Source organism: Peromyscus eremicus, chromosome 10 (assembly GCF_949786415.1).
Source record: "Peromyscus eremicus chromosome 10, PerEre_H2_v1, whole genome shotgun sequence".
Taxonomy (NCBI): domain Eukaryota; kingdom Metazoa; phylum Chordata; class Mammalia; order Rodentia; family Cricetidae; genus Peromyscus; species Peromyscus eremicus.
In genome coordinates this window covers 94,936,764-94,963,720 of record NC_081426.1, presented here as the reverse complement: position 1 = coordinate 94,963,720, position 26,957 = coordinate 94,936,764, and the positions used below count along the sequence as shown (strand labels likewise).

Sequence of the window (26,957 nt, the reverse complement as noted above, 5' to 3'; positions counted from 1 at the left end):
CTCCTGAACATACATCCAAGGGAAGACAACCCAGTGAGGAACAGTCACATTAAAAAATAGAAAAGAAGGGAGACTACAAACGAGAGGACACATATACTCCAGGAGATATGCAAAGCACACAAAGAAAATTTAAAAACATGAGCTAGCTTTCCATTATAACACCCCTACAAGCTGATGGCCTCTCAGTGTTGTTGTTTGTTTTTGCTCTTTTGGGGGCCCACCACCCAGCTCCCAAGTAAATCACACACAGAGGCTTATTCTTAATTATAAATGCCTGGCCTTAGCTTGGCTTGTTTCTAGCCAGCTTTTTTTTTTTGCCAGCTTTTCTTAACTTTAAATTATCCCATCTATCTTTTGCCTCTGGGCTTTTATCTTTCTCTATTCCTGTATACCTTTTTTTGTTTCTTACTCCATGACTTGCTGTGTAGCTGGGCAGTTGATCTCTGGAGTCCTCCTTCTCTGGCTCCTTCTTTCTCCTCCTAGATTTCTCCATCTATTTATTCTCTCTGCCTGCCAGCCCTGCCTGTCCTTTTTCCTGCCTTGCTATTGGCCGTTCAGCTCTTTATTAGACCATCAAGTGTTTTAGACAGGCACAGTAATGCAGCTTCGCAGAGTTGAACAAATGCAACGTAAAAGAATGCAACACATCTTTGCATCATTAAACAAATGTTCCACAGCACAAACAAATGTAATACATCTTCAAATAATATTCTGCAATATCTCAGTACCAGAAAAGGAAGATGAAGAGCTAAACATCAGTGATTAAAGGACTCAAATAAACAGATAAGGAATTTAATTCAGGGCCTGGTCAAGAATGTTATAATAAGTTGGACACTTAGACAACAAAGATACTGAAGTAGATGAAAGAATCAACAACATGGAAGAAACTTTTAAAGCAGAGATGCAAAATTAGCAAGGAAATTGAGATGCTTAAAAACCAAACCAAACAACAACAACAAAAAACAGCTTCTAGAAGTGAAAGGAAAAACACAACAGCAACAGCAGAATCCTCAGCAGCAGACAAGACCAAACAGAAGAACAGCTTCTGGGGTGGAGAACAAGGCTGAAACAGTAACACATACAGGTGTATATAGAGTGGGGGACGTTAATGAACATGACCCCAAACTTCCAAGAAACATGCAGTACATTCAGGAGACCAAACCTTAGAATCCCCAGGATAAATGATGTCAAATAGTTTAGACAATCTACTAATGAAATTATAACTGAGAATTTGAACCTACAAAAAGAAATGGACATTTAAACAAAGGAAGTATTTGGGACCCCAAATAGATTTGACCAGAAAAGAACTTTCCTATGATTTATCATAGTCAAGGTATATAAAAAAAAAAATACTAAAAGCTGTAAGGGGGGACACAGAGGCAAAAAGATCAGAATAACATTAGATCTATCATCAGCAACGCTGAGCCAGGAAAACATAAAATGATACGTTTCAAGTCCTGAAAGTAAATATCAACTATCAAGATTGTTATAGTCACCAAAGTACTGTATTAACATTGAGGAGAAATGGGAAAATTTCAAGACAAACACAAGCTATAAAGCAATTTATGCTAAGTCAGAAATACAGAAAATCCTTAAAAGAATAGTAAATACAGAGGAAAAGAAAGACAGTTTCACCCATTAGAACACAGGAAAGAATACACTTCATATGAGCACAGACAAGCATTGGGGAGCAGGGAAGGAATTAATTTTGTCTAACACAGCAAACCATCAAGCATCCAATGCTACCAGGAGAAAGAGAAAAGACTTACCAATAAACCAGCCAACCAGAACAACAACCAATAGAATATTAGTAATGGCAAACCCTTCACTAATTGAAGTGCTTTAAAATAAAACAAACTACAGGGCTGGAGAGATGGTCAGTGGTTGAGAGCACTGGCTGCTCTTCCAGAAGACCTGGGTTCAATTCCCAACATCCTCATGGCAGCTTACAACTGTTTGTAATTCCAGTTTCAGGGTACCAGACACCCTCACATAGGCATACCTACAGGCAAAACACTAATGTACCTAAATAAAAATTGTTTATTTATAGAAATGAAAGAATCAAAAACAAAACAGAGCAGAGACCATCATCAGTACCTTGAATGAAAACGCCCTTCACTTACCGGTGAAAAGACACAGCCTGTTCTACTTTGCTTTCTGTTGCAGTGATAAAATGCTAACCAAAAGCAAGGGAGGGTTTTATTGGCTAACAGTTATGGTCTACCATATAGGGCAAGCAAGCAGAAATTTGAGGCAGGAACCTGGAGACAGGAACTAAAGCAAAGGCCATAGAGAAACTGATTACTGGATTGTCTCCTAGATTGCCACCCAGCTATCTTTTTAATAGGTCAGACCCACCTGCCTAAGAATGGTTCTGCCCACAGTGGGCTGAGCCCCATTGTATCAATTGGCAATCAAGAAAATGTCCCCATTGATACTCCCACAGTCCACTCAGATAGAGACAATTCCTCAATTGAGATTCTCTCTTCCCAGGTATGTCAAATTGACAACCAAGATTAGCCATCACAAAGACTAAATAGATTAAAAAGAAAAACAAGATCCAATTATCCCAAGAAACTCACATAACTAGAAAAGACAATCAAAAATTTATAGAGTCAAAGGTTAGAAATAAACTTACCAAGCAAGTAGAAGCCATAGACAGGCCAGATTAGTGATTCCCATACTGATAAATAGACTTCAAACCAAAACCACTCAGAAACATATTAACCACATATTAATAAAGGTAACCACTCATCAAGAGGATATAACCATTGCAAATATCTATGTACTGGATCTTGGGGCCCACAGTTTCTTGAAACAAACAGCGACAACATCAAAGGTTACGTAGGTCCTGACACAGTGACAGTAGGAGACTGCCCTAACTCACTCTCATATCCAGAGAGGCCTTTCAAACTAAAACACAGCAAAGGAACTAAAAAAAAATCATATTACCAGTCAACAGGGCTTAACAGATACCTACAAATTTACTTCACCCCTGACAAGACCTTGTAAACCTACCTTGAAATACTGGGGAGCTCGCAGGATTCCTGTCAGGCTTCTAGACCTCTGTTAGTTTCTGCTGAGGGGGCTGCAGGCACATACGCTGTCCTGGTGCACCATCTTGTGGCACTGTTTCAAAATGCAGCTTTCAAGTGTCTGATTAAGAGGCTTTATGACAAAAAACAATTTACAAGGCCTTTCCTCGTAGTCATCGCATCTTTAAGTGAATTAAGTGAACCTTTTGGGAGAGAATCAACACTGCTAATATAATTCAGGAGGTGGGATGGTCAAGAGACAAGGCTCTGGGAGTTGGCAACAGAGATCAGAATCTTCCCATTTTCTGTGTATTAAGCCCACAGATTGAGCATGTACTCTGCATCTGCTGTGAGTTAGGTTCTCACATGCACAATGGATGTACAGTAGAAGACAACTAAGGATGACCAGATAGTGGAGGAAAATGTGGAACAGGTAAAAATCCCAAAGTAAACAAAAGTGGACAAAAGAGCAATGGGATAATCCCAGAACATAATAAAATATTAAAACAGCAACCTCCTAGAAATTAAGCAACATATTACTACTATAAAATGTAATAATAGGCCATAACCAAAAAGAATAAGAATAGGCACATAGAAGTCAAATCTGTGATTAGATGCACACACGGAGACAAAGTACAAGCTATGTGAGAGCAAAACAGAGACCAAGGAAACGGACTGAGACAGCCCAGGAGCCTAGAGTTGAGTAAGTGTTCTAAAGAGAGAAAACAAAACAAAATCAGAGGAAAAAGTGGAGAAAAGTTTTGAGACCTACCATGAGGTATAAATCTGCCCATCAGAAAAGAGCACTTCCTGTTAGGATGGATGAAAGAAAATCTGCTAATGAGGCGTCATTGCAGCATTTCAAAAAAGACCGTGAAAATAGGAGAGACAGCTCAGTGCTAAGGGTGCTTGCTGCCAGCCTGAGAACGGAGTGTGGTCCCTGGGCAAGTTGTCCTCTGACCACACACACACACACACACACACACACACACACACACACACACACTGTTTTGTTTTTCAAGGCAGAGTTTCATGTTTAGCCCTGGATGTCCTAGAACTTGCTTTGTAGGCCAGGCTGACCTCAAACTCAGAGGTGCCTGCTTCTGCTTCCCAGGTGCTGGGAGTAAAGGTGTGCGCCACCACACCCCGTCTTAACACTTTATTTTTAAAGTAGATTTTTAAGGTTAGTAGTCATCTGTATTAGCCAGAAGATGGGGATGTTCCATTATATTTGTGGTTCTCGAGCATTCTTATCTCTAGTTTCAGAAATAATTACACAGAGGGTCCTATATGTCTTCCACTGTGGTCAACAATGGCTTTATCTTAGTGTTGTTTGTATTTTAAAAGTCAGGCTTAGTTGGGAACATTGTAGTGTAACTTTCTACTTTCAGATGCCACAGATTTATTATTATTATTATTGTTATTACTTTATCAGCAACTGTGTGTGATGGTTATTCTTCACTGTGAACTTGACTGGGTTTACATTCACCTAGGAAACACATTTCTGGTTTCAGAAAAGTGTATGTCATTGTGTTTGGGTATGTGCACGTGAATGCAGGTGCCCACAGAGGCTGGAGGTGTTGGATCTCCTTGGAGCCAGAATTAGAGGCAGTTATGAGCCACTCCATGTGGCTTCTGTGAACTGAACTTGGGTCTCTGCAAAAGCAGTACATGCTTTTAACCACTGAGCTGTCTATCTCTGTAGTTGTCAGACATTTGTCACAGCACCAGACACGTGACTAATATACTGCCAGGCAGATTTCATTGCTGTGACACCTGAGACAACATAACAGAGGAAGATTTAGTTCAGCTGGTTTTAGTCCATGCTGGCTGCTGCAGTGATTCTGTGCCTGTAGTGAGGTAGCTCACCATGGAGTAGGGTGTAGTAGGACAGAGCTGCTCACCTGAAGGCATCTAGAGACAGGAAGAAACAAGTAGGATCCAGGGATGGGACAGGTCTTACAAAGCCATTGCTCCGGCAGGCTTACAGAGCTAGACCCCACTTCCTAATACCTGCTATAATGGTGTTAGACTATAAAACCATGGATGGATTAGTCCACGGAGGAAGATAAGAGCCTGTAGGTATCAGTCACATTGCAGTGGTTGTGCTCAACAATCAGGGACCAACCCCTGAGCCTTTGGGGGACCTTTTATACCCAACCATAATAGTGTCCAGCATACTGACCACCTACCTCACTCCTCAAAGAGACCAGACACCTGCCTTTCTAGAGAAAAGCCTCATCCATTTATCCAAGGTTGCTACAGATATAAGCATCTAGTTGTGCCCTAACTTGAAAAAGATTGATTGAACAATGACACTAAAAATAAAAAGGCCAAGGATGGCTGTAAAGGTCTTCAAAGCTGTTCAGTATTTCCAGGTTGCTTAAAATTTGTGTTCCAGCAAAAGCAGGCAGGTGTTAGTTCCCATAATCTGGTTTGTTGCTGTTGAGTATCATGACCTCTATCTGGAATATCTTCTCCTTGTCCCCTTCCCATGCCCAGATCCTGTCTATCCTATAAGAACAATTATAATATTCTCCCCCCTCAATGTTACTAGTCAGAACTAAGATCAAGAAAAATGTATGTAAAGCATAGTAAATGTGGCAGGCCAGTAATTCTGTTTGGGGAACTGAGGCAGGAGGCTCATGAGTTCAAGGCCAGCACAGGCAATTTAGTAAGATGCTTTCTCAAAACAAAATGTAGAAAAAGCAGGCTGGGGATATATACATCTCAGTGGTAGAGTGCTTATTTAGCACACACAGAGCCCTAGGCTCAACCCCTAGTACTGTTAACAAACAAACAAAAAACAAAGCAACAAAAAAACCCCAGAAAACACACATATAGGTTGATATGATATACATATATAATATATATTAATAAATTATATATTTGGATACATTTGTTATAGTTTAGAGACACTAACCTGGAAGCATTCTTTTCTTTCTTTGAATTCTTATAGCAAATTTTATGTCTCTAAAGAATTTATTTATAACTCACTAAATATTTATGACGTCCTGTCTACTAACTAGTCAAGACACCATCACAATGATAGGAGATTTGCTTGTTTCCAGATGCTCAGTCTCGAGTATGGAACAAAGTTTTAAATCCCCACCTTCATTCTTACTTCCGTAAGGATAAATTTTGTTGCTGATGTTCTGCTGTGTTTGGTTGTACTTAGAGAAACGGGAAGCAGCTTACAGGATGTTCCACATGAAAAGCTGGCATGGGGCTGATAGTGGGACATAGAGTGCTATTAGAAATACCTTTCTTTTTGCTGTATAGGTTAATATTTGAGGAGGTATGAAAGTCATATTGTTGCTACTACCTAGGGAAAAAAGAGTGAATTGAAAGTATTTGTATTAAATTATAATAGTGGAGGTAATAACAAATGTATTTCTTTCTGATATTAATTTAGGGATGGCTACCTGCAAAAAACCTGGGAACCGAGAATGCAATCATCATTGTAAAAATAAACATACGTGTGGACATGACTGCTGTGAGTTCTTTTGAGATTATTTCAAAATTGAAATGTCTTTGGTGAATATGGCTGAAGAGACGGCTCAGGGGTTATGTACTGCTTTTGCAGAGGGCCTGAGTTCAGTTCCCATCACCCACAGTTGTCTACAACTTCACTTCCAGTGGCTCTAGCACTCTCTTCTGGCCTCCAAGAGCACCTGCACTCATGTGCACACATGTACACACATATAATTAAGGATAAAAAATAAATTAAAAAAAGAAATATCTTGAGTGAATAGTTATATCATTCAAATTAAAACTCTTCAAATAATTTTCCTTTGTGGTAGGGGAGAACAACATGAAAAAAAGTAAACATTAAATTTGACATTTCAAAGACATTTAGTTTTTTGTTTTTTAATACTACCAAAAATGTAATACAAAAAATTCTAAAATTTCACTGGCCATGTTGGTCAAATCTATTATCAAGTACTTGGGAGGCTGAGGCAGGAAGATTGTGAGCTGAAGGCCAGGTTGGGCTGCATAACAAGATTCTGCCTTAAAAAACAAAAACAACAAGAAGAGAATCTACAATTTCTTTTAATAGGTAAAATTGGAGTTCCACAAAAGCCAGAAGTTAAAGAGTCAGCAATGTCTTCGTATTTGTCTGACTTAAAAAGCAGAAATGCTGTTTCTTCTCTTCCTCCAGTTAAACGACTCAAGGTTAGTTTTAATAGCATTTATCATTTGTTCTGCAACTAAATGAATGCAAATGTCACTTGTCCCCTGCATCACTAAGGAAGGTAGAGATCTACAGTGTTCTTTAAAGTTACTTATGGGCTTGACTAGGAATATGATCATTATTTATAATCTATCAATCTATTTTTGGAACATAACTGTCCAGCCCTTTCCTCACCATAGTCTAGTGTGTATTTAAGCCAGAGAACTAGAAAAAGAGAAGAGTCTGAGCTTGACTTAGTTTAGCAACAGTTGAAACTAAACAGTCTTGCCCTATGTCTTGGCTTTATGCTGGACTGGGTTGGAAATTCTGAAGTTAATTTGGATTCTTGCCCCTAAGTATGTGAATGAACAAGAGCTTTCCTTCCAAGTGATGAAGAAATGATTGTGTGTTGCTTGGTGGGATAGCCACGAGTAGACTTTCCTTAAGCCCAAGTAATCACATCCCATCCATCACTCAGAGTGCAGTGAGGCTAAACAAAGGGAATATTAGGAAACCTTAATATAAAAGACAACTGTGAGATATAACGTGATCACCCTTGTCTTCTGAGAATATAATTTTGTGGCTTGGGTGGTGGTGGCACATGTCTTTAATCCCAGCACTCAGGAAGCAGAGGCAGGTGGATCTCTTGAGTGTGAGGCCAGCCTCGTCTACAGAGTGAGTTCTGGGACAGCCAGGGCTACACAGAGAAACATTGTCTCAAAAAAATGAAAAACAGGGCTGGAGAGATGGCTCAGAGGTTAAGAACACTGGCTGTTCTTCCAAAGGTCCTGAGTTCAATTCCCAGCACCCACATGGTGACTCACAACCATCTGTAATGAGATCTGGCGCCCTCTTCTGGCCTGCAGACATACATGCCGACAGAACATTGTATACATAATAAATAAATAAATCTTTAAAAAAAAATGAAAAACAAAACAAAACCAATTAAAATGATTTAAGTTTTCCCTTCCTCCCTTCTTTCCTCTTTCCCTTCCTTCATTCCTACTTTTCTTTTATATTCTTGTTTCTTTCCATCTTTTAAAGAATCAAGGATATGCCAGTATGCCACATTTATAGTGATAAGACAAATTTAGTCTCAATCCTCATTGAATTGATAGTTGAATAGAGAATACAAATAAGCTAATAGGCCTTTTCAGTATAATGTGATGAGTGGTTCTGTGACAGGAGTGTAAGACACTTGGTTTAGATAGAAAGTGTGCTCAATACATATTTGATGAGCCAGGAAAGGATCCTCATAGATGTGGTTGAGACTGAAAGGATAATCCAAGTATACAGAATGGGCACCAAAATAGTGATGGAGACCGATAGACTAAATTTTGAAGTTCTGAAGTATTTGGTGGTGGCCAAGAGATCTTCCAAGTAGCTGAAGTAGCATAGTATGTCTGGAGATTAAATGTAAATAGAGAGCAATGAGGCTGACGAAGTGGATAGGAATTAGATCATGCAAATCATTTTGTTATTTTTAAAGCATTATATTTTATCATCAAACTATTTTGAAATACTAAAGTGCTTTAATTAATGGACTGATCAGAGTTGGGTTTTATAAAGGACATTCTGGCTGCAATGACAAAAAAGGAATTAGAAGATTAAAAAATAGGAACATGGAAAGTCATTAGGTTGTGTTGTAGTAATTGACGCAAATTGATGGTAATCTAGGTTAGTGGCGGTAGGCAGTGGAGAGCAGTGACTGGACTTTTTTCAGAGGTACTTCATTGGTTGTGAGAGGTGAGGTGGAAAAAGTAGTAGGCAAAACCAATGTTCAGCTTTCCGGCTTGATCAACTGGGAGAAAAGTTGGGCCCTTCTAGGGCAGTGAGAGTAAAGGGAAATCAAGTTTGGGGGAATAAAGACAGAATAGATTCTATTTAAGAAATACTGGATATAGGGCTGGGAATAGTAAAGTGCTCAATGGTTTAGTGCTAGCCTAGAGAATGTGTATTAGTTACTTTTCTCTTGATGTGATGAAACATGACCAAGGCAACTCACAAGTTTATTTGGGTTTGTGGTTCCAGAGGGTAAGATCTATCATGGTGGGAGGTGTGGCAGCAAGCAGTAGGCGTGGTGACCGGAGCAGATGCTCAGGGCTCTCATCTTGAACTGCAAGCGTAAAACAGAGAGAGCAACTTGAAATGGTAGGATTCTTTGAACTCTCAAAGTGTACCTCTAGTGACCTATTCTCCAGCAAGGCCATACTTCATAAACCTTCCCAAAGAGCGCCACCAGCTAGAGACCAAGTGTTCACATACATGAGCCCATGGCGGTGGTGGTTGGGGGAGGGGGGATTCTCATTTGAATTCTGAGTTCAATTTCCCAAAACCACCACCACAAAAAAAATAAGATATCCACATAAAGATGTCCTAGAAATCAGAAGGGGAATTGAAATAGAAATACAGACTTGAGAGTCATCCATAGAAGGATGATAATTTAAGCCATGAAAGTCAAAAGATCTTTTTTTCTGAAAACATCACATATAGAACGAGAAGAGAGGGCCAAGTTAAAACAAAAAACCAAAAAGCAAAATGAAAGCTGTCTATATCCCAGAAGGGCCTCCGAAAAATATTTGAGTTGAGAACTAGCCTGACACTCTCCTAATTCATTGATTTCTGGGCTTTATTTACCAGCAGTAACTTTACTATTTGGTTTATTTGTAAAAGTGGTAGTTGAACTTGGATCGCATTTTTTTATTAACAGATACAGATGAACAAATCTCAAAATGTGGACCTGAAAGAGTTTGGTTTTACTCCAAGGCCTTCCCTGTCCAGCATATCAAGGTACAAATACAATGTTAATATCTAAGGTAAAGTATTCATTTAAGTGTTGCTCCTCCAGATAGCCACTTATTCCAGGGAAGTTAGTCACTGACTGCTCAGTGAAGATCACAGTAATCATTTAGTTTCATTATATAGCAACACTATCATAAGGGTTTCAGTATCTTATATGTTACCATTCCTTGCATCTCGTCTTCTAGGAAACTACCCATCCCTTATGTCATCCCCTGGTTCTCTGCTTCCGAGAGACAGGACACACTGTGCTTTACAAGGAAGCCTGTGTTGATGTCTTTCCCTGTCTGATTTTCACTGCAGGTGCTCACTTCATGCTAATAATACCTTAGGCTTGAAAATACTTTATAATTTGAAATTGTGCTTGTACAGTATACCTTTTGACCTTCATAACAACATAGCTCATAAAATTATTTTACCTTATGCTATTTTATACCATTTATTTACTGGTTGGTATTTTGAAACATCTTGGTATGTAGCCCAGGCTGGCTTTGAATTAATTATATAGTCTAGAATGATCTCAAACTCATAATCCTATTGTTGTAACCTCTCAGGTGCTGCGATTGTAATTGTATATCTCAATACATGATGTTTAACTCATTTTATTAATAAAAAAGCAAACCTCATATTCCCAGTTAATAAGCGGAAGACCTCAGATGATAATTCATTGTTCTTTTCTTATATCATGATTCAGAGAAAAGAATATTACATATACAATTTCCTATTCAGCTTATCCTATTCAGGATATTCTTTTCTGCATTTTAAACTAATTTTTTATTCTTTGGCAGTTTAATATTGCATATAATGAATTTTAGTATCTTCACTCCCTATTCCCCTCTCTTACCCACTTTCCTTCTCCCACTGAAACACTTCTTTCTGGCACACCCTCCGACTGCCTTGTCTGTTCTGTGTGTGATCCACTGAGTGTGATTAGAGCCCTTTGCATAAGCATTGATGGAGATTATTTACTGGAGCATGGGCAACTTACCAGTGGCTACCTCACTGAAGAAAGTGGTACCCCTCCCTCCAGCCAACAGGAGCTGTCAATGTCTCTCAGGTAGGAGGAGGGATAGTAGAATCCTATCTACTGAGATGACATTCTGTTTATTTACCAACCAATATAGAATAAGAGCCGACCAATCAGAAGTCTAGATCCCAGCACTACTTCTAGAGATCTCGACTTCTGTTATCTAGCTGAGAACAGCCTTATCAGTAGATTTTTAAAGACTGTAATGATGGCCGGTGTCTGCTGGGGCATGTAAAGTTGACTATGTATTGGCCTCTTCCATCCAACATTTGCCTTTACCCTTTACTACCCCAGCTAATAAATTTGTCACAGAATTTTCCAGTGAATAAACTATGCTTTTTTATTTATATAAATAAGTAGTTTCCAAGGCGAAATTCATTATACTTCTTTTTTATGGTTTTGTTATCTTCATAAAGGTCAGAATATTTAAACATCCCTGAATTACCGGTATTGGAACAGTGGAGTCAGCGTGAAATCTATGGAAAAGTTCAACAGGAACCATCTGAGTATCATGACAAAGGTAAATTGCTGTTGCTATTGACTGGTGAGGGAGTTTGATATCACTAAGGTTAACAAGTCATTTACGTGAAAACCCAGCATCTAAAAAGATTATAAATATCAACTGAAAACAGTTTTCTCTTGGATTTTTGAGCCAATTTCAGATCTTTAGGTTATTTCAAATTGTCTTATGTGTCAAAGTTTTTTTTTAAAGTATCTTTCCTACAAAGTGTTGACTGTTTTATTTAACAACAATATGAGGAAGAACTAGGAGAATTAGAAATCTTTGTGTGAACAAAGTATTAAAATGATGATTTACTACTTTTATATCTTTTTAGAAACTTAAATAATGACTTTAAAATTAGACCAGTTTTATAAAATAGTTGTGTGACCTTGGGGAAATTATTTAACCTTTTGGGGTCTTAGTCTCATCTTTAAAAGGAAAGTATTAGGAGCCAGTGAGATGGCTTGTTGGGTAAAGGTGCTTGTTCCTGATGACCTGTTCTCCAGAGCTCACTTGGAGGAAGGAGAGATTTCACTCCTGCATGTTGTCCTTTGATCTCCACGTACACACTATGGCATGTGTGCAATCACACACACATGCACACACGCACACACAAACAAATAAATGTAAAAAATATTAAAATAAAGTATTATGCCAGGCAGTGGTGGCATATGCCTTTATTCCCAGCACTCAGTGGGCAAAGGGAGGTGGATCTCTTAAGTTTGAGAGCAGTCTGGTCTACACAGTGAGTTCCAGGACAGCCAGGGCTACACAAAGAAACCCTGTCTCAAAACAAAACAAAAACAAAGTATAAATGAATGAATGAATGAATGAATGAACGAATAAATAAATAAATAAATAAATAAATAAATAAATAAATAAGATGAAAGTATCAAAATGGCTGATTACTAGTATTTCTTCCATTCTTAAATCTATGATTCTTACAATTTCTAGATACAATGAGATGATAAACTACTTTGAAAGGCATAGAAATTTTGTAATCTAGATTTGCTTTTATCTGTGTCTTGCCATTAAAAATGAAGTAATACATATGAATTCTTCAGCACTATTTTTTGAATACCTATATTATTAGTGTTATTTCCCTACTTCATTCTATTAATAGCATGTTATATTGAAAGATGAGAAATAGCCCTAACCTGTGAGTCATTTGTTCAAGTGGCTGTATGTAAATGTAAATGAAATGATGAGCTTTGGAGTTTCCTGAAAACACTTTCACATTTGGCATTGACTTCATTATGTTACTTCATGTTTCCTTTGGTCACAATTTAAGACGCTAGTAGCTGTGTATGCAGGTTAGTGATACAGTGCTTGACTAGCATTCATGACATCCTAGGTTCAATCACAACATTTCAAAATAAATAACTAGATATATAATCAAGAGGATCTGCTAACTCTTATGACATCATGACATCCATTAGGCCCGAGATGAGATCAGGGATGTTTCCAAATCTCACTTGGACAATCAGAAAATTTATCAAAACTAATCATTATAAAACAGGAAGCTTACGTTTGATCTTTTTATTTTATCTTTTTTTAAATCCACAGCCCTCTGACTTGTTTTTCTTTACTGCTACACAAGTCTCTACTCCTCCCATGCACAGCTTACACTTCCCCCTGATTGCTTCTTGTATGTTTATTGTTTCCATTTTTTCTACTCATTACCCAAACTCTAATTTATAGTATGATGTAAAAGCCTTATCTAGATACTTTAACCCAAAGTTCTTGTTTGACTGAATGAGCCCCTTGGTCTTCCTCCCTCTCTCAGCCTCCCTCCCTCTCTTCCTTTGTAAGGAAGGACCATCTATGTGACAGGGAAGCTGACAGGATCTAAAACAGTTTTTGGAGGTCCATATTCTAACTCTGCCACTCACTGTCACCCTCATAGTATACTTATGGACTTTACCTCAACTCTCCTACCCGATTATTTCAGACATTTTAGTATTAAATGAGATAATGCTTATAAAGCTCATAAAGTAATATTTGCTGTTCTCAGTGATGGCAATTAAGTATGTTTATTATAGTTTCCACACATTAGTCTTTATTGTCAAAACATTTTAAGTGTTGAGAATGTTGTAAGAAAAACATGGCAATTTTATTATCTGTATTCCAGTTTGACAAAGAGAAAAAGAAAAAAAGTATTAGAAATTATATGAGAAAGCATTTTGAATCATAAAATTTAATTTGGAAGGGACCTTTGTGCAGTTTCTCATTTTACAGTAAAGGAAGCCAAGATTCTAAGAGATTAAATGACTCGCCCAAAATCACATACCTAATTAATGGCAGGCCAGAAATAGATTCCATATCTCCTGATTCCCAGTCCAATGCCATTTCTAGAAAATGAAATTGACTTTTAGTTATCAGTAGAAAATTGAGTGTTGAACTTATAGTATATGAACTCTTTCAACTTTCTGCCATCTCATCCCAGCTCACCCAACTGATGTACTTCTTTGATTTGGCATCTATCATTAACCCTCTATTGTCTTAAAAGAATTAGTTTTTCTTCTATTCAAGGTTTAATGTGAATTTTTTCTAATCATGCTTTCTCTGGGAATTTAGAAGGCCAGTTATTCGCTCCTCTGTTCAATATTTTCATTGTCTACTTTTTGGTTTTGGTTTATTTTTTGAGATAAGGTCTCTCCATATACCTCTGTCTAGCTTGGAACTCACTATGTTAGCCATACCACCTTCTAATTTGTTATTCTTCTGCCTCTGCCTCCCAATGCTGAATTACAGGTGTGCACCCCACACCCAGTTCACTGTCTGCTTTCTATTATCTTTTTCTTTTTAACATATAAATATGCTTAAGTCTTTTCTTTCTTCAGCTGCTACAAGTTTCCATCTAGCTAACCATGACCTTTTGTGATAATAAGTGATTTGAAAGGGACTTATGCACAAAAGAGATAACTGGTTATCTTCCGATAAACTGGAAGTCCAAGTAGGCATCTAGCTTTAATCTTGCTAGTCCAGGCACTCAGATGATCTCATACCTCTGGCTTTCTTTCAGTCTTTTAGCTATGTTTATTGTTAATATGCTCCACTTGTTAAATAGGCTTTCTCACATGGCAAGTCCTCCCAAATTTTCATCTTTCCAGTTTAATAATCTCACTAGAGAAAGGTAGTTTTCACTTGTAGTTGTACAGACGTGAATTCATTTGAACTAGTCTATTTTGAGTAATGTATTTATCCTGGATAAATCTCTATTGCTGGGGAGTGGTCATTCTGTCCCTGTGGCCCCAAGAAAGCAGGGTATCATGGTTAATGGCCTCATCCAGGATTACCTAGAATGACAGAGGCATGTTTTCCCCAAAGGAAAAGAAGAGTGCTCCTACTGATAGAAAGTTCAGCAAGCCAGAAAGATCATCATCATCATCATCATCATCATCATCATCATCCTGTGATCTTCTCTATATTTATATTGTACTTTCTTGTCAAACTAAAAAGTACTGAGAGAGCAATTCACACTTATTTCTTCCATCTTGGTTACTACTCACTCATTAAAACTTGGGCTCTTCATCATTACTTTGAAGCTGTTCTTCCTTGGGCATTTAGTGACTGAGGTATTCAATCCTGTGAAGTCTTCTCTGGAGGATCTGACGCTTCTGTTCCTTCCTCTGGGAAGTCTCTCCTTTGGATCCAGTTCAATCATCCTATTGATTGCTTCTCAGACTCTTGCTGGGCTTTTCTTCTTGCTGATGTTCCACATGAATCCATCTATTTGTAGCTAGAGTTTTCCTGCCTGGCCCACAGTCAGGACAAATCTCTATCACCTGCCAGTCCCACAGCCGCTCAGACCCAACCAAGTAAACACAGAGACTTATATTGCTTACAAATTGTATGGTCGTGGCAGGCTTCTTGCTAACTGTTCTTATATCTTTAATTAATCCATTTCTATAAATCTATACCTTGCCATGTGGCTCATGGCTTACAGGCATCTTCACATGCTGCTTGTCATGGTGGCGGCTGGCAGTGTCTCTCTCCCTCAGCCTTCCACTTCCCAGAATTCTCCTCTACTTGTCCCGCCTACTTCCTGCCTGGCCACTGGCCAATCAGTGTTTTATTTATTGACCAATCAGAGCAATTTGACATACAGACCATCCCACAGCAATCTATTCTTTTCCTGTCTGTCTCCCTCCTGACCTCATTCCCTCCTCTGCTTACTGTTCCTCTCTGTCTCCTCCTTCCTCTCTCGTTATTGTTTTTACTGCAAAACTTGTACACAATACCTCCTGAGCCATATCTTCAATCACCAGTTAACTCTCTGTGGTTGCTAAGTCTATCTTTTTCTAAGTATGAATCCACTCCTATAACCACCCTCTTGGGTATAGCTGCCAGAAAGTTAGCCGTTCCTGCACCTGAGCTCGGATCTTTGTGCAGCATTCCATCCCTTCTCTTTCCTCGGCTCAGTGCGTGACTCTTCTGTGCTGCTAAAGGCAGAGAAAGGAGGATTCTAAATCTCTTACTCTACATGGAGCTGAGCACTAAGACCTAATGTTTTGTGTCATACACCACTCCCGTATTTGTTCCTTCATCTATGATTTTTACTGATACTTAGGCTTAAATACTCGTTTCCTTTCCTTACTCTGACAACTTTCTTACATTTCCCCTGCTTCAGTCTCATTATTCTCTGATCCATAAATATCCCAAGTGATCAAACAGGCACCTGACCTTCTCGCAGAAGCATCTTCAATAGTCATCTGTGCTGATAAGAAGAGAAAACACTTAGTGTGACAAATTACTTTCAGCATGATCTGGTACATGCCTGCCTGTGCAGTTCCAGTGGGTCCTTCTTTCTCTTGCTTTGTGCTCTGAATTCTGAAGACTCCTAGCTCCTGCCTTCTCTGTGTGCTCACGCTGCTCCTCAACTCTTCTGTGCTGTTCTCCTGGATAGAATAGTGTGCCTGCTCCACAGCCTGAGGGAGCTACCGCTGTTCTTTCACACATTTTTAATCTTAAAGGGGTCTTTTACTCCAGTTGTTCTTTTCACTGCATTTCCATGGCATTTAATACTATTTCTGTCTTTAGTACATACCATACTATGTGCATCAACATACAAAAGTGTAATAATGTGACTGTAATTGTAGGCACAGCTGACAGAAGATGCAGGTGTGAACAGATGAGGAAGAGGACAGGATATTTAAAGTGAAATTAACTAGGACTTACACTGCCTTATGAGAAGTTCTTGTTAAAGTGTCAGAAATCTTTCAAACACTGTTAAAGTACTAATAAATTTGATACTAAACATTTTATGATAAATAAATTCCAGTCAAATGAATTATGTTAAAAACAAAGATGACAGTGTGGAAATCTAAAACTTCTTAATCTACTGTATGTTACTATTATTGGTGTTCTTAATACTTTTTCTGTGTAGGAAAATACTGTAGAGTGTGGTGCTACAAAGTTGTTTACTGTGGGAATTAAAGTCGATTAAAATTATGGGACTGGCAAGATTGCTCAGTGGGTACAGGAGCTTGTGGTGGCAAGTCTAGAGACCTGAGTTCAATCCCCAGGATCCGTGTAAAGGTGGAAGAAAACTGACTCTACAAGCTGTATTCTGCCCTCCACCCATGTCCTGGGGCGTGCGCACCCTCATGCACATGTCACACACACACACACATATACACAATAGTAAGAATGATAAAAATTAATCCTTTGAAAATGAAGTTTAGTGGATCTCTCAGTCATGTGATCCAGTAAATAGAATTGTCTGGAGAAAACATTCATCAGTGCTTGACAACATGTGTTCTTGAAAATTGGGGATCAAGATCTCTGCATAGCAGTTGAAAGATGTGTCATATATCAGTTCAAAATAATGCTTATGTGGTTTAACAAGTGCCTGCACTCTTGTACACGTGTGACAGATTTTCTTGGATGGAACTCTCGTACAACTTCAAATGAAAGGACCCCTCAAACAGTGGTGTTCAGCAGACACACTAACATATCTGGAAATCACAGTGTTGCAGATCGAAACAAGTCTTCTGAAGTTTTGGATGTGAACCTCGAGTTGGGAAATGAAGTTTGGGATGACTTTGATGATGAAAGCTTAATAGAAGTTATGAGTTTCTCAGCTGATGCTGAGGAGACAGCTATGTCAGGTAAAACTGTTGGCGCGTACATTCATTAGGGATTTTTTGGATATTTTTGTTTGGTCCCTGAGACTGCTTTTTTTGTCTTTTTGTATGTATTTGTTTAAGTAAGATTAGAATTTTTATCAAAACTAAAACCCAGGAGCAGCCAGTGCTCTTAACCACTGAGTCATCTCTCTACCCCTCCTGTCTCTTCTTTTTTTTTTTTTTTTTGGTGTTTTGAGACAGAGTTTCTCTGTGTAGCTTTGTGCCTTTCCTGGAACTCACTTGGTAGTCCAGGCTGGCCTCGAACTCACAGAGATCCGCCTGGCTCTGCCTCCCGAGTGCTGGGATTAAAGGCGTGTGCCACCACCGCCCGGCCTCCTGTCTCTTCTTAAAGGTCCTATTTAAATCCTTACGTTTATTAAATTGTCCCTCATAAAACAGAGTACCCTGGCCTCTCTTCTGAGTTCACAGGGGGTCCGCTACTCTGTGAAATAAAAAAATATTATGTTTTTAAGAGTATTCATCTGCTTGCAAGAAAATAACCTTTACTTCTAGTGGAAATGCTCACTTTTCAGGTATCAACAAACAAGTAAGTAAAAAGGGCTAGTGCTTTATTAGAAGGTGTGTTTAAACCATAAATAAACCCAAAATCATAGACTTACATATTTGGGTTACAGACAAACTTGTTCCGATTTACTAAACAGATAGTTGAAACTCTTAGCAGTTATCTGACTGGAGGAAAAAGTGGTGATACCCTTCCTGTGTGGCCAGACAGAGGAAACCAGTTCCTCAACCTGCAGACATCTTCCTCCACAGTTGCTTCGTGATGGCCTCTGCCTCAGACTGTCAGAACAGTCAGAACACAGAGCAACAACTACAAGAACCAGTGAGAAGTTCAAATGCTGTTGGCTTGGAATCCTGAAGAGCTCAAGCTTTTCGCAGAAAGATCAGAACTTGATCACCTGCACAGAATAGGCCTGGAGCTCTATGATGTGGGGTCCCTGGGTATATTTCTTCTATCACTGAACAATTGCTGATCCCTAACTTGATTGTTGATGAGTCCTGCCAGCTAGAAGTTGGTGTATGCTGACACTTTGAGGTGACCTAATCTTGTGAAGACACAGCGCCATCACTGGGAAAACCATTTTCAGTAAATACCTTTTTCTCCATGTGTAGAGTATTTAAAACAATTCTATGTGGACCACTGAGAATACTGAATACGTTTCAATTTGGTCAAACACTTGAATTTTAAAAAATAAGTAAATAGTATTGACTTTAAGACCTTTAAACAAGTGGCTAATAAACTAACTTATGTGTTTCATAGTTTTATTTTCTTAGCTTTTTACCCTTATATTCTCTATGTAAATCAGTTTTGATTATTGAGAATTAGCTATTGTGTTGGTTAGTTTTTGTCAACTTTAGACAGACTAGAGTCATCCAGGAAGAGGGGTCCTCAGTTGAGAAAAAGCTTCCATCAGATTAGTCTTTGGACAAGTCTGTGGAGGCGTTTTCTTAATGACCAATGTGGGAGGGCCATCCTGTGGGCAGTACCATCCCTGTGAAGGCGAATGCCAACCGAATAAGCAGCACTCCTCCATGGTCTGTGCTTCAGTTCCCACCCCCAGGTTCCTGCCCCGATGTCCTCATGATGATAAGCTGTAGGTTGAAATAAACCCTTTCCTCCCCAGGTTGCTTTTGATGTTTCATCACAGCAATCAAAAGCAAACTAGGACATCCTTTTCTTTTTTTCTTTGTTATGGCTTCACCAACTGGATTGTGAGCTCATGCCCAGATTTTATATGAGTTCTAAGAAAGCTGAATGCAGTCCTCATTCCTGCATAGAAAGCAAGCACTTTACCCACTGACGCACCTCTGCAGCCCTCCCACGTCTTTCTTAACCAGTCCTGGTTTGAGAGATCCCTTGTAAAACTTGTACCACACTTCCATTAACTGTCAACTAGCATTTCATTTCAAAATGTTCTCTCTTCTCATAGGATTTGGAGACACCTGTAGTTCAAGTCCCAGGGGAAGTAAGCTACCCTTCCAAAAGTCAAGCAGCAAATTCCAAAGAGAAACCTCAAACAGGCAAGCTTCAGAACTTCGGTCTATAAGTCTTAGAACTTTATACTCTCTTGAAACGTAATTAGAAATTGGGTTTAACTCTTTAGCTGTCAGAGAAGCATTACTGTGTTAACCAACCTAACCTTTGCTGACGTTAGAGGTCTCTCTCTCAATGTGCTGCTCTCAGACCACTTTCATCAAGACCATCCAGCTTATGTGTTGTGTGGCCATAGAAGTAAGAGTGAAATTGCTGAGTCTGAGTGTAAGGGTCTTGAATACCACACCTAGTAGGACGAGATTCACAAACTCAAGTGCCGTTAGGATTTAGGGAACCAAGACTAATTATGAACTATCCCAATAAAGGGAAAAACCACACTAAGCTCTAGCTAGTTATATGAAATACAGGTTTAGTGTTGGCAGATATTGTGATTTTTCAAGGAAAGTTAGGAATGTAACATTTATGTGGCATTTCATAATTTTAAAATTTTGGCATCTAGTTCAAAGAAATTAGTGTACTTGACATCACCTCCATCAAAGTACAACAGGGATCTCTATAGGCCAGAGTTAGCTTAGGAGTCTCCAGTGGTTCCCTCCATGACAGATGACACAGACATTCAATTTAATCATAAAAGAATTATTCCAGCAGCAGATGGAGAGTGAATCATGGAGGATAGGACCATCAGAAGTCTTGTGGCCAATAAGAAAGACGGACGTGAAGAGACCCAACCTCAGCAGAGATGATGGGGAAAAGGGAATAGAGTTGGACTTTCACATCCCAGAGACGTTCCTGTAAGAGAGTTGACTGAGGAAGTGTCTGTCACCAAGCCACATGGCCTGAGGTTGACCTTCAAAATCCGAATATTGAAAGGAGAGAGATGACTTCGACAACTTGTCCTTTGACCTCCATACCTGTGCCTACGTGTGTGTACACACACACACACACACACACACACACACACACATACACACACACACACACACACAAAGTAAAAAATTAATTTTAAAGATGAGATTTTTAAAATCTCAGAGAAAAGTCCATTCAATTTGATAATTAATAGAATATGATAATGGAGGAGAGGAAAGAATACATTGCAGCTAGTTATATGGAAATATCTGAGAATACAGGAACCACAGATTTGGAAAAGAAAAAAATCATCGTAGAAAAGTTCAATTTAAAAGTTTTGCCAAAGTGCAAAGTACATTTGAAAATACTACACTTGATTAGAAATCAAGACAGGAGAGGAATTTTGGCCAAAAGACAAGAAATGCTGACAGCCCTTTATTTGGGGTTCAGTATTTTATATAAATAATCACTTACTGATTATGAGCATCAGTACTACAGGACCATTGGTTCCAGAGACCTGCAGATGTTGGCTTTGTCCACATGCTGTTCTGTTTTTCTGCCACTGGGGCCTTAGACCAGTGCTCTCACACCAGCGAGTCTCTCACATGTCTGCCAAGACTGCTCCACGGGCCGGGAGTTCATCTTTAAAAAGTTGTCCTTTATCCCTTTCGTTTATTGATCTAAGTTTGAGTCTGATAAAATAAGCAGATAGAAATAGCAAAAGAAATAGAAGAAAAGAACAGCATGAAAACTGTTTTCTGCCCCACACATTAAAAAAAAAGCTACAAATAATTTTGGAATAATTTAGAAGATAAATGGTTTAAAATGTGTGCTCACAAGAAGCCTGTGAAAAACGGTATCAGAAGTTGCTCCAGGGGAGAAGGCCCATGAGAGCTGTGGACCTGGGGTGCAAGGCTGCTTGCTTTTCCTCTAATGCCCCCTTCACTCTTTCTTCTTTTCTATGTACATAATGCTTGTTAATCAAAACTAAAAAGATACAGTCAGCTTATATGACTTTTCCTACTGTATCCACTGTTCATTGCTCTTTACATGGCTATCAATTTTAGTCTTTAAATGATATCTTAATTGTCGCCCACTCAGCAAGGCATTGATGACCATCTTTCAAAAATAGGTATGTTTCCACACTGCTATTTCCCATGATATTACTCAGACAATTTTCTCACAAGCTTCAGAACCTGTAATTGTGTATATAAGTATATAAACACATATATAGTGTATGTGTGTGTGCAGGTGCTTGTACACATTGTGTGTGTGTGTCTGTGGAAGCCAAAGGACAATCTTGGGTCTCATTCCTCGGTGCAGTACATCATTTTATTATTAATATAATTTTATTTATTTATTTCTGTGTATCTATGTGAGTATATATGCACAAGTAGGGAAGGAATATGTTAAGCACATACAGGCCAGAAGAGGGCATTAGGTATCCTCCTCTATCACTCTCCATCTATTTCTTTGAAGTGCGTCTCTCCCTGAGCCTGGGGCTCATTTTCTTGGCTAGACTGGGCGTCCGCAAGCACCTGTGAGCCTTCTACAACTGCCCTGCCCAGAGCTGGAGTCAGGTGTGGAGGGACACCTGGCTTGTTGTGTGGGTGCTGGGATCTTAACTCCAGTCCCTGGGGTTGTGTAGTCATCACTCTTCAATGCTGAGCCATCTCTCTGGTCTGTTTTGTTTGGGTTTTTTTTTTTTTTTTTTGAGGGAAGGGGTTTCAAGACAGGGTTTATAGTCCTGGCTGTCCTAGAACTCATTCTATAGACAGTCTGACCTTGAACTCAGAGATCTGCCTGCCTCTGCCTCCCAAGTACTGGGATTAAAGGGGTGCACCACCACCACCCAGCTTTTTTGAATTTTTATTGTTGTTTTATTTTTTGTTTTTTTGAGACAGGATAACTCACTGGTCTGGATCTCTCCAAGTAGGCTAGGCTGGCTCCCATAATCCACCTATCTCCATCCCTCTAACACGGTTACAAGCATGCACCATGACACTGATCTGTTTTTAATAGAGTTCTAGAGCTCAAACTCAGGTCTAAGTGCTTACAAGCCAAGCACTTTATCAACTAAACTATTTTTCCAGCTGTGACTTTTATTTTCGCATATGGTCTATTTCTGTGTTAGATAATGCCTCACTTTTGGCTTGTTTACCACTTTGTATCTAGCTCCTAGCTAATATATGGCATATAATAGTAAATAATAAATGTATTCTAATGTATGAATTTAATGAAATGTTGTGAATTCTAGTGCGTGCTTATATGAAGGAAGATGGTAATTATGTGAATCCAGAGGAGAATCAAGGTTAAGCAATGGAGTTTAGAAAAGATTTACAGGTTTCTAGGTCATAGAAAATTAGGCTTAAAATTGTTGAATGATTACTTCTTAAAATAGGACTCCTACTACTTTGGAATGTGCAAATTGGATTTGTTCTTAAGGAAAGAAAACAGCCGGGTGTGGTCCTAGCACACCACTATGAGTTGAAGCCAGCCTGATCTACATAGTGAGTTCCAGGACAGCCAGAGTTACATAGTGAGACCCTGTTTCAAAGAGAACAATGAGGAGGAGGAAGAAAGAAAATATACAAGTTCTCAAAGAGTATAGGAAACAATTATCAACTTTTGTGTAATACATATAAGCTTAATATTCTCTCCAGAGTAACTATTAATTAGAAGAGTTTGTTTTTCTTATTTCATAAATAATTTACTTTAATTTTTAGTTTTGTTTCATCACATGAGAAGCCAGATATTTATCCATCAGATTGTGCCATGTCGAAGTTTGGTCCATCTCTTGTGGCAGAGTTACCTCAACAAGCTGGAAATGAAAATCTTGTAAGCCATGTACTTTTTGTTTTTATTTTAAATTTTGCTTGAATACTTAACTTTCAGTGGTTGCTGTTTTTACATTAAAACGTAGGTCAGTTTACAAGAGAGAAAACAGCCAACTCTCTCACCAGTGATCGAGAGGGTATGCTTTACCCACTCTAAGAAAACACAACAGTCCCTCAATTTTAAGGAAGTGGATATTTTTATTGGAAACAGTGACTCTAAAAAGAAAATTGATCTCAGGTAAGAACATTTCAAGGCTTTACTAGCAAAAATTTTTATAAAGAAATTCAGCATTCTTTTTTGGTTCATTTTAAAGATTTGTGTGTGTGGGGAGGGGGGTGTTTGCAAGTGAGTGCAGGAGTCGGGTCCTTCTGGGGCTGGGGTTACAGGCAGTTGTGAACTGTCTGATGTGGGTGATGGCATTGAATGCAGGTCTTTTGGAAAAGTAGTGCATGTTCTTAACCACTGAGCTATTTCTCCAGACCTTTCTTTGTTCGTTTTAAAGATCAAAGACACCTTTTACTTACTAAAAGCATGGAAATTTTAGATCTCCTGAGAACTGAGATTCTTAGAGCCATCAGAGTAGATAGACTAATTTTTACAACCTATAGTTTAATGCTATTAACTGTAAAACACTGAGTTGATTAAGTTGCTTTTACTCATTTGAATGCAGTATGTTTTATTGACAGTATAAACTGTAATGTCATTGGAGAAATACAAATGACATCAGCTAACTTACAGAAGTTCAAGCTGTATTTCAGTCAGTCAGCTATTTCACAATTCAACAGGTTCAATGTCACAGTCGTAATAAATCTAATCAGTGCCTTCACTGCTGGCTATTTTTTTTATTAAATTTTTCATTTATTTTACATACCAACCTCCTCTCTTCCCATTCCCAACCTCTACCTCCCTTCTATTCCCCCCATACACTCCTCCTCAGTTCAGAAAGGAGCAGGCCTCCCATGGGAGTCAACAGAGCATGTCATATCATGTTGAAGCAGGACCAAGCTCCTCCCCCTGCGTCGAGGCTGGGTGAGGCATCCCTGCTTGGCAGATAGGTTCCAAAAACCCAGCTCGTGTGCCAGGGACAGGTCCTGATCCCGCTGCTAGGGGCCCCACAAACAAGCCAAGCTACACAACTGTCAAACACATGCAGAAGGCCTAGGTCGTCCCACACAGGTTCCCCAGCTGTCAGCCCAGAGTCCATGGGCTCCCACTAGCTCAGGTCAGCGGTCTCTGTGGTTTTCCCCATCATGATCTTGACCCCTCTTGCTCATGTGATCCCTCCTTCCTCTCTTTGGGTTCCAGGAGCTCAGCCCAGTGTTTGGCTGTAGATCTTCTCTGCATCTACTTCCATCAGTTACTGGATGGAGGGTAGTCAGCAATCTGATGACAGGAGAAGGCCAGTTCAGGCACCCTCTCCACTGTTGCTAGAAGTCTTAGCTGGGGTCATCCTTGTGGATTCCTGGGATTTTTTCTGGCAGCAGGTTTCTCCCTAACCCCATAATAGCTCCCTCTGTCAAGATACCTCTTTCATTACTCTCCTCCTTCGTCCTACCCCAAGTGGACCATCCCATTCCCTCATGTCCCCTCCACCCAAGTTTACCCAGGAGATCTCATCCATTTCCCCTTCCCAGGGAAATCCATGTGTCTCTCTTAGGGTCCTCTTTGTTACCTAACTGCTGGCCATTTTTAAGAGGGAACCTCTGCAGCAGTTTTTTTCTTTCCTTCAAGAGTCTAAGCTTAGAAACCTGCTCCTGCTTTTTATTAAGTAGCATTACTTCCAATATATTTAAAGAAATAATCACAGTTTACAGTCTCTTGTAAACTTCTACCCAGACAAGGTTTTCATACGAAGTGTGTTTGTTGTAGTAGCCTCACAGTGATCTTCAAGTTTACCTACACTGTAATGTTACATTATTTACTCTGTGTTTTAAAATAAACTAGTTTATAAAAAAAAATCATTTTTACATTTGCTTTTTCCCTCCAGTAAGTATTATCCTGATGATGCAGCTGAGGAAAGGAAGGCTCTTCTGGGAATATTTAATGGCATTTTCTAGAAAAAGAGAAGAAAGAAAAAAAGAAACAATTATTTTGCTAATGAGCAAAGTATAAACATCTAATCCCACCAAATGCTTTTGTTTTTAAAAATAATTAATAATCATTCAGAATTTTCCTCAAATTCAATTCACTTCTTGACTTTCTTACAACAAAATATATGAACTGATACATTTTTATTTCTCTTGTAACTTCTTGAAGAATGGTTTCGCTTCAGCAAACTTGTAATTAAGTTATTATAAGTAATTTGTTATTAAACCAATTTTAATAGAAACTAAGGGTTTTTTTTATTTTCTTAAGAAAGGTATCTGAGAAAGCAAAATATTGCTGCCCATGAATCTGCAGCTTATTCGTTCACATGGTCTCATGTGCTCTGCTCTGTTGTTCTCACTTCTGGGTTTTCAAGAACCCAGTAGCTTTTGAAAATGTTATTTCACTTTGAGCAGTAATAAATTAAATATTAATTGGTATGAATTATTGTTTTATTTACCTTGTTTTTTCTTTTTTACAGTATTTTATTTATTTATGTGTTTATATATGATCCTACATGAGTTTATGTGTACCATGTCAGTGCAGGAGCTCACAGAAGCCAGAGGAATGTGTCAGATCCCCTGGAACTGGAGTTACAGGTGGTTGTGAGCAGTCATGTAGGTGCTGGGAACTGAACCTGGGTTCTCGGCAAGAACAGGAGGCACTCTTAACTGCCACATTATCTCTCCAGCCGTGTTTCCCTGACTTTGCAGAGCTATGAGATCTAAAAACTGTTATTCTGCCTTTACTATAGCAAAAGATAGTTTCTATTTTCTACCGTAAATCTTATCTCAAGTTTATTTATTGAGAAGTAAGAGTTTAGGCTAGTTTCTAATTTACTGTATAAATAATAGGTTAAGTTGAAACCACTTAAATTTTAGAACAATGATTTGTCTCTGTGCATAAAGATGTAGAGACCAGAGAAGGAAAGAAGAGGAACTTGTTAGCGAAATGATTATTGTCACTACTAACAAACATTATTAGGAATATGTACTACACCTCCCTCAAAAGCCTAGAACAAAGCTAAGAAGTCTGTCTCCTGTTAAGGAAGTCTGCCTGCCTTTATGATTGGTGTCTCTGTATCTGAACCCATCATACGCAACCTTTAAAGATTCTTCAGATCTATTAAAATGAAAAATGGACACACTAAAACCTGTTTATCTTCTCCTTTGGCACTAAAGAAATAACAATTCATTTCAGTGTGATCTGTTAAGTGAAAAGCACTGTATTTGGTCCTGCAAAGGATGAGGCCACTGTTTCTGTTCTTACAGAATTTACACACTGGTAGAGACAGTAAGAGATGTAATAAAGTGCAGGCATGCCTCAGACCTCTAGCATAAAGTGAATCTCACAGTGAAGCAAGTTGTATTAATTTTTTGGTTTCCTGGTGAGTATAAAAGTTATGTTTATACTATGTTGTAGCCTATTGTGTGTGCAATAGCATTAATATCTTTAAAAGCAGTGTGGGTATCTTAATTTAAAAATACTCTGTTGCTAAAAATG

General features: G+C 38.8%; 1 protein-coding gene and 1 long non-coding RNA gene across 5 annotated transcripts in view; one reads left to right on the top strand and one right to left on the bottom strand.

Annotated features, from left to right (window-relative positions):
* Positions 1 to 11,084, bottom strand: part of LOC131920508 (uncharacterized) — a 33,971-nt gene extending 22,887 nt beyond the window's left edge. Inside the window, exon 1 of the long non-coding RNA XR_009381663.1 lies at positions 10,997 to 11,084. This is a non-coding gene — a long non-coding RNA (uncharacterized LOC131920508). The remainder of the gene's footprint in view (positions 1 to 10,996) is intronic.
* Positions 1 to 26,721, top strand: part of Hfm1 (helicase for meiosis 1) — an 88,693-nt gene extending 61,972 nt beyond the window's left edge. For 2 of the 4 annotated variants that reach the window (XM_059274895.1, XM_059274894.1), the window contains 10 exons: positions 6,451 to 6,531; positions 7,096 to 7,211; positions 9,920 to 9,999; positions 10,943 to 11,065; positions 11,452 to 11,555; positions 17,417 to 17,650; positions 19,621 to 19,711; positions 23,258 to 23,369; positions 23,455 to 23,606; positions 25,357 to 26,718. In XM_059274895.1, coding sequence (XP_059130878.1) covers positions 6,451 to 6,531; positions 7,096 to 7,211; positions 9,920 to 9,999; positions 10,943 to 11,065; positions 11,452 to 11,555; positions 17,417 to 17,650; positions 19,621 to 19,711; positions 23,258 to 23,369; positions 23,455 to 23,606; positions 25,357 to 25,426 — 1,163 coding nt within the window. In that variant the 3' untranslated portion in view covers positions 25,427 to 26,718. Of the gene's footprint in view, positions 1 to 6,450; positions 6,532 to 7,095; positions 7,212 to 9,919; positions 10,000 to 10,942; positions 11,066 to 11,451; positions 11,556 to 17,416; positions 17,651 to 19,620; positions 19,712 to 23,257; positions 23,370 to 23,454; positions 23,607 to 25,356 lie in introns of all 4 variants that reach the window. The other 2 variants (XM_059274897.1, XM_059274898.1) reach the window with 2 other exon arrangements.
* The last annotated feature ends 236 nt before the right edge of the window (positions 26,722 to 26,957 follow it).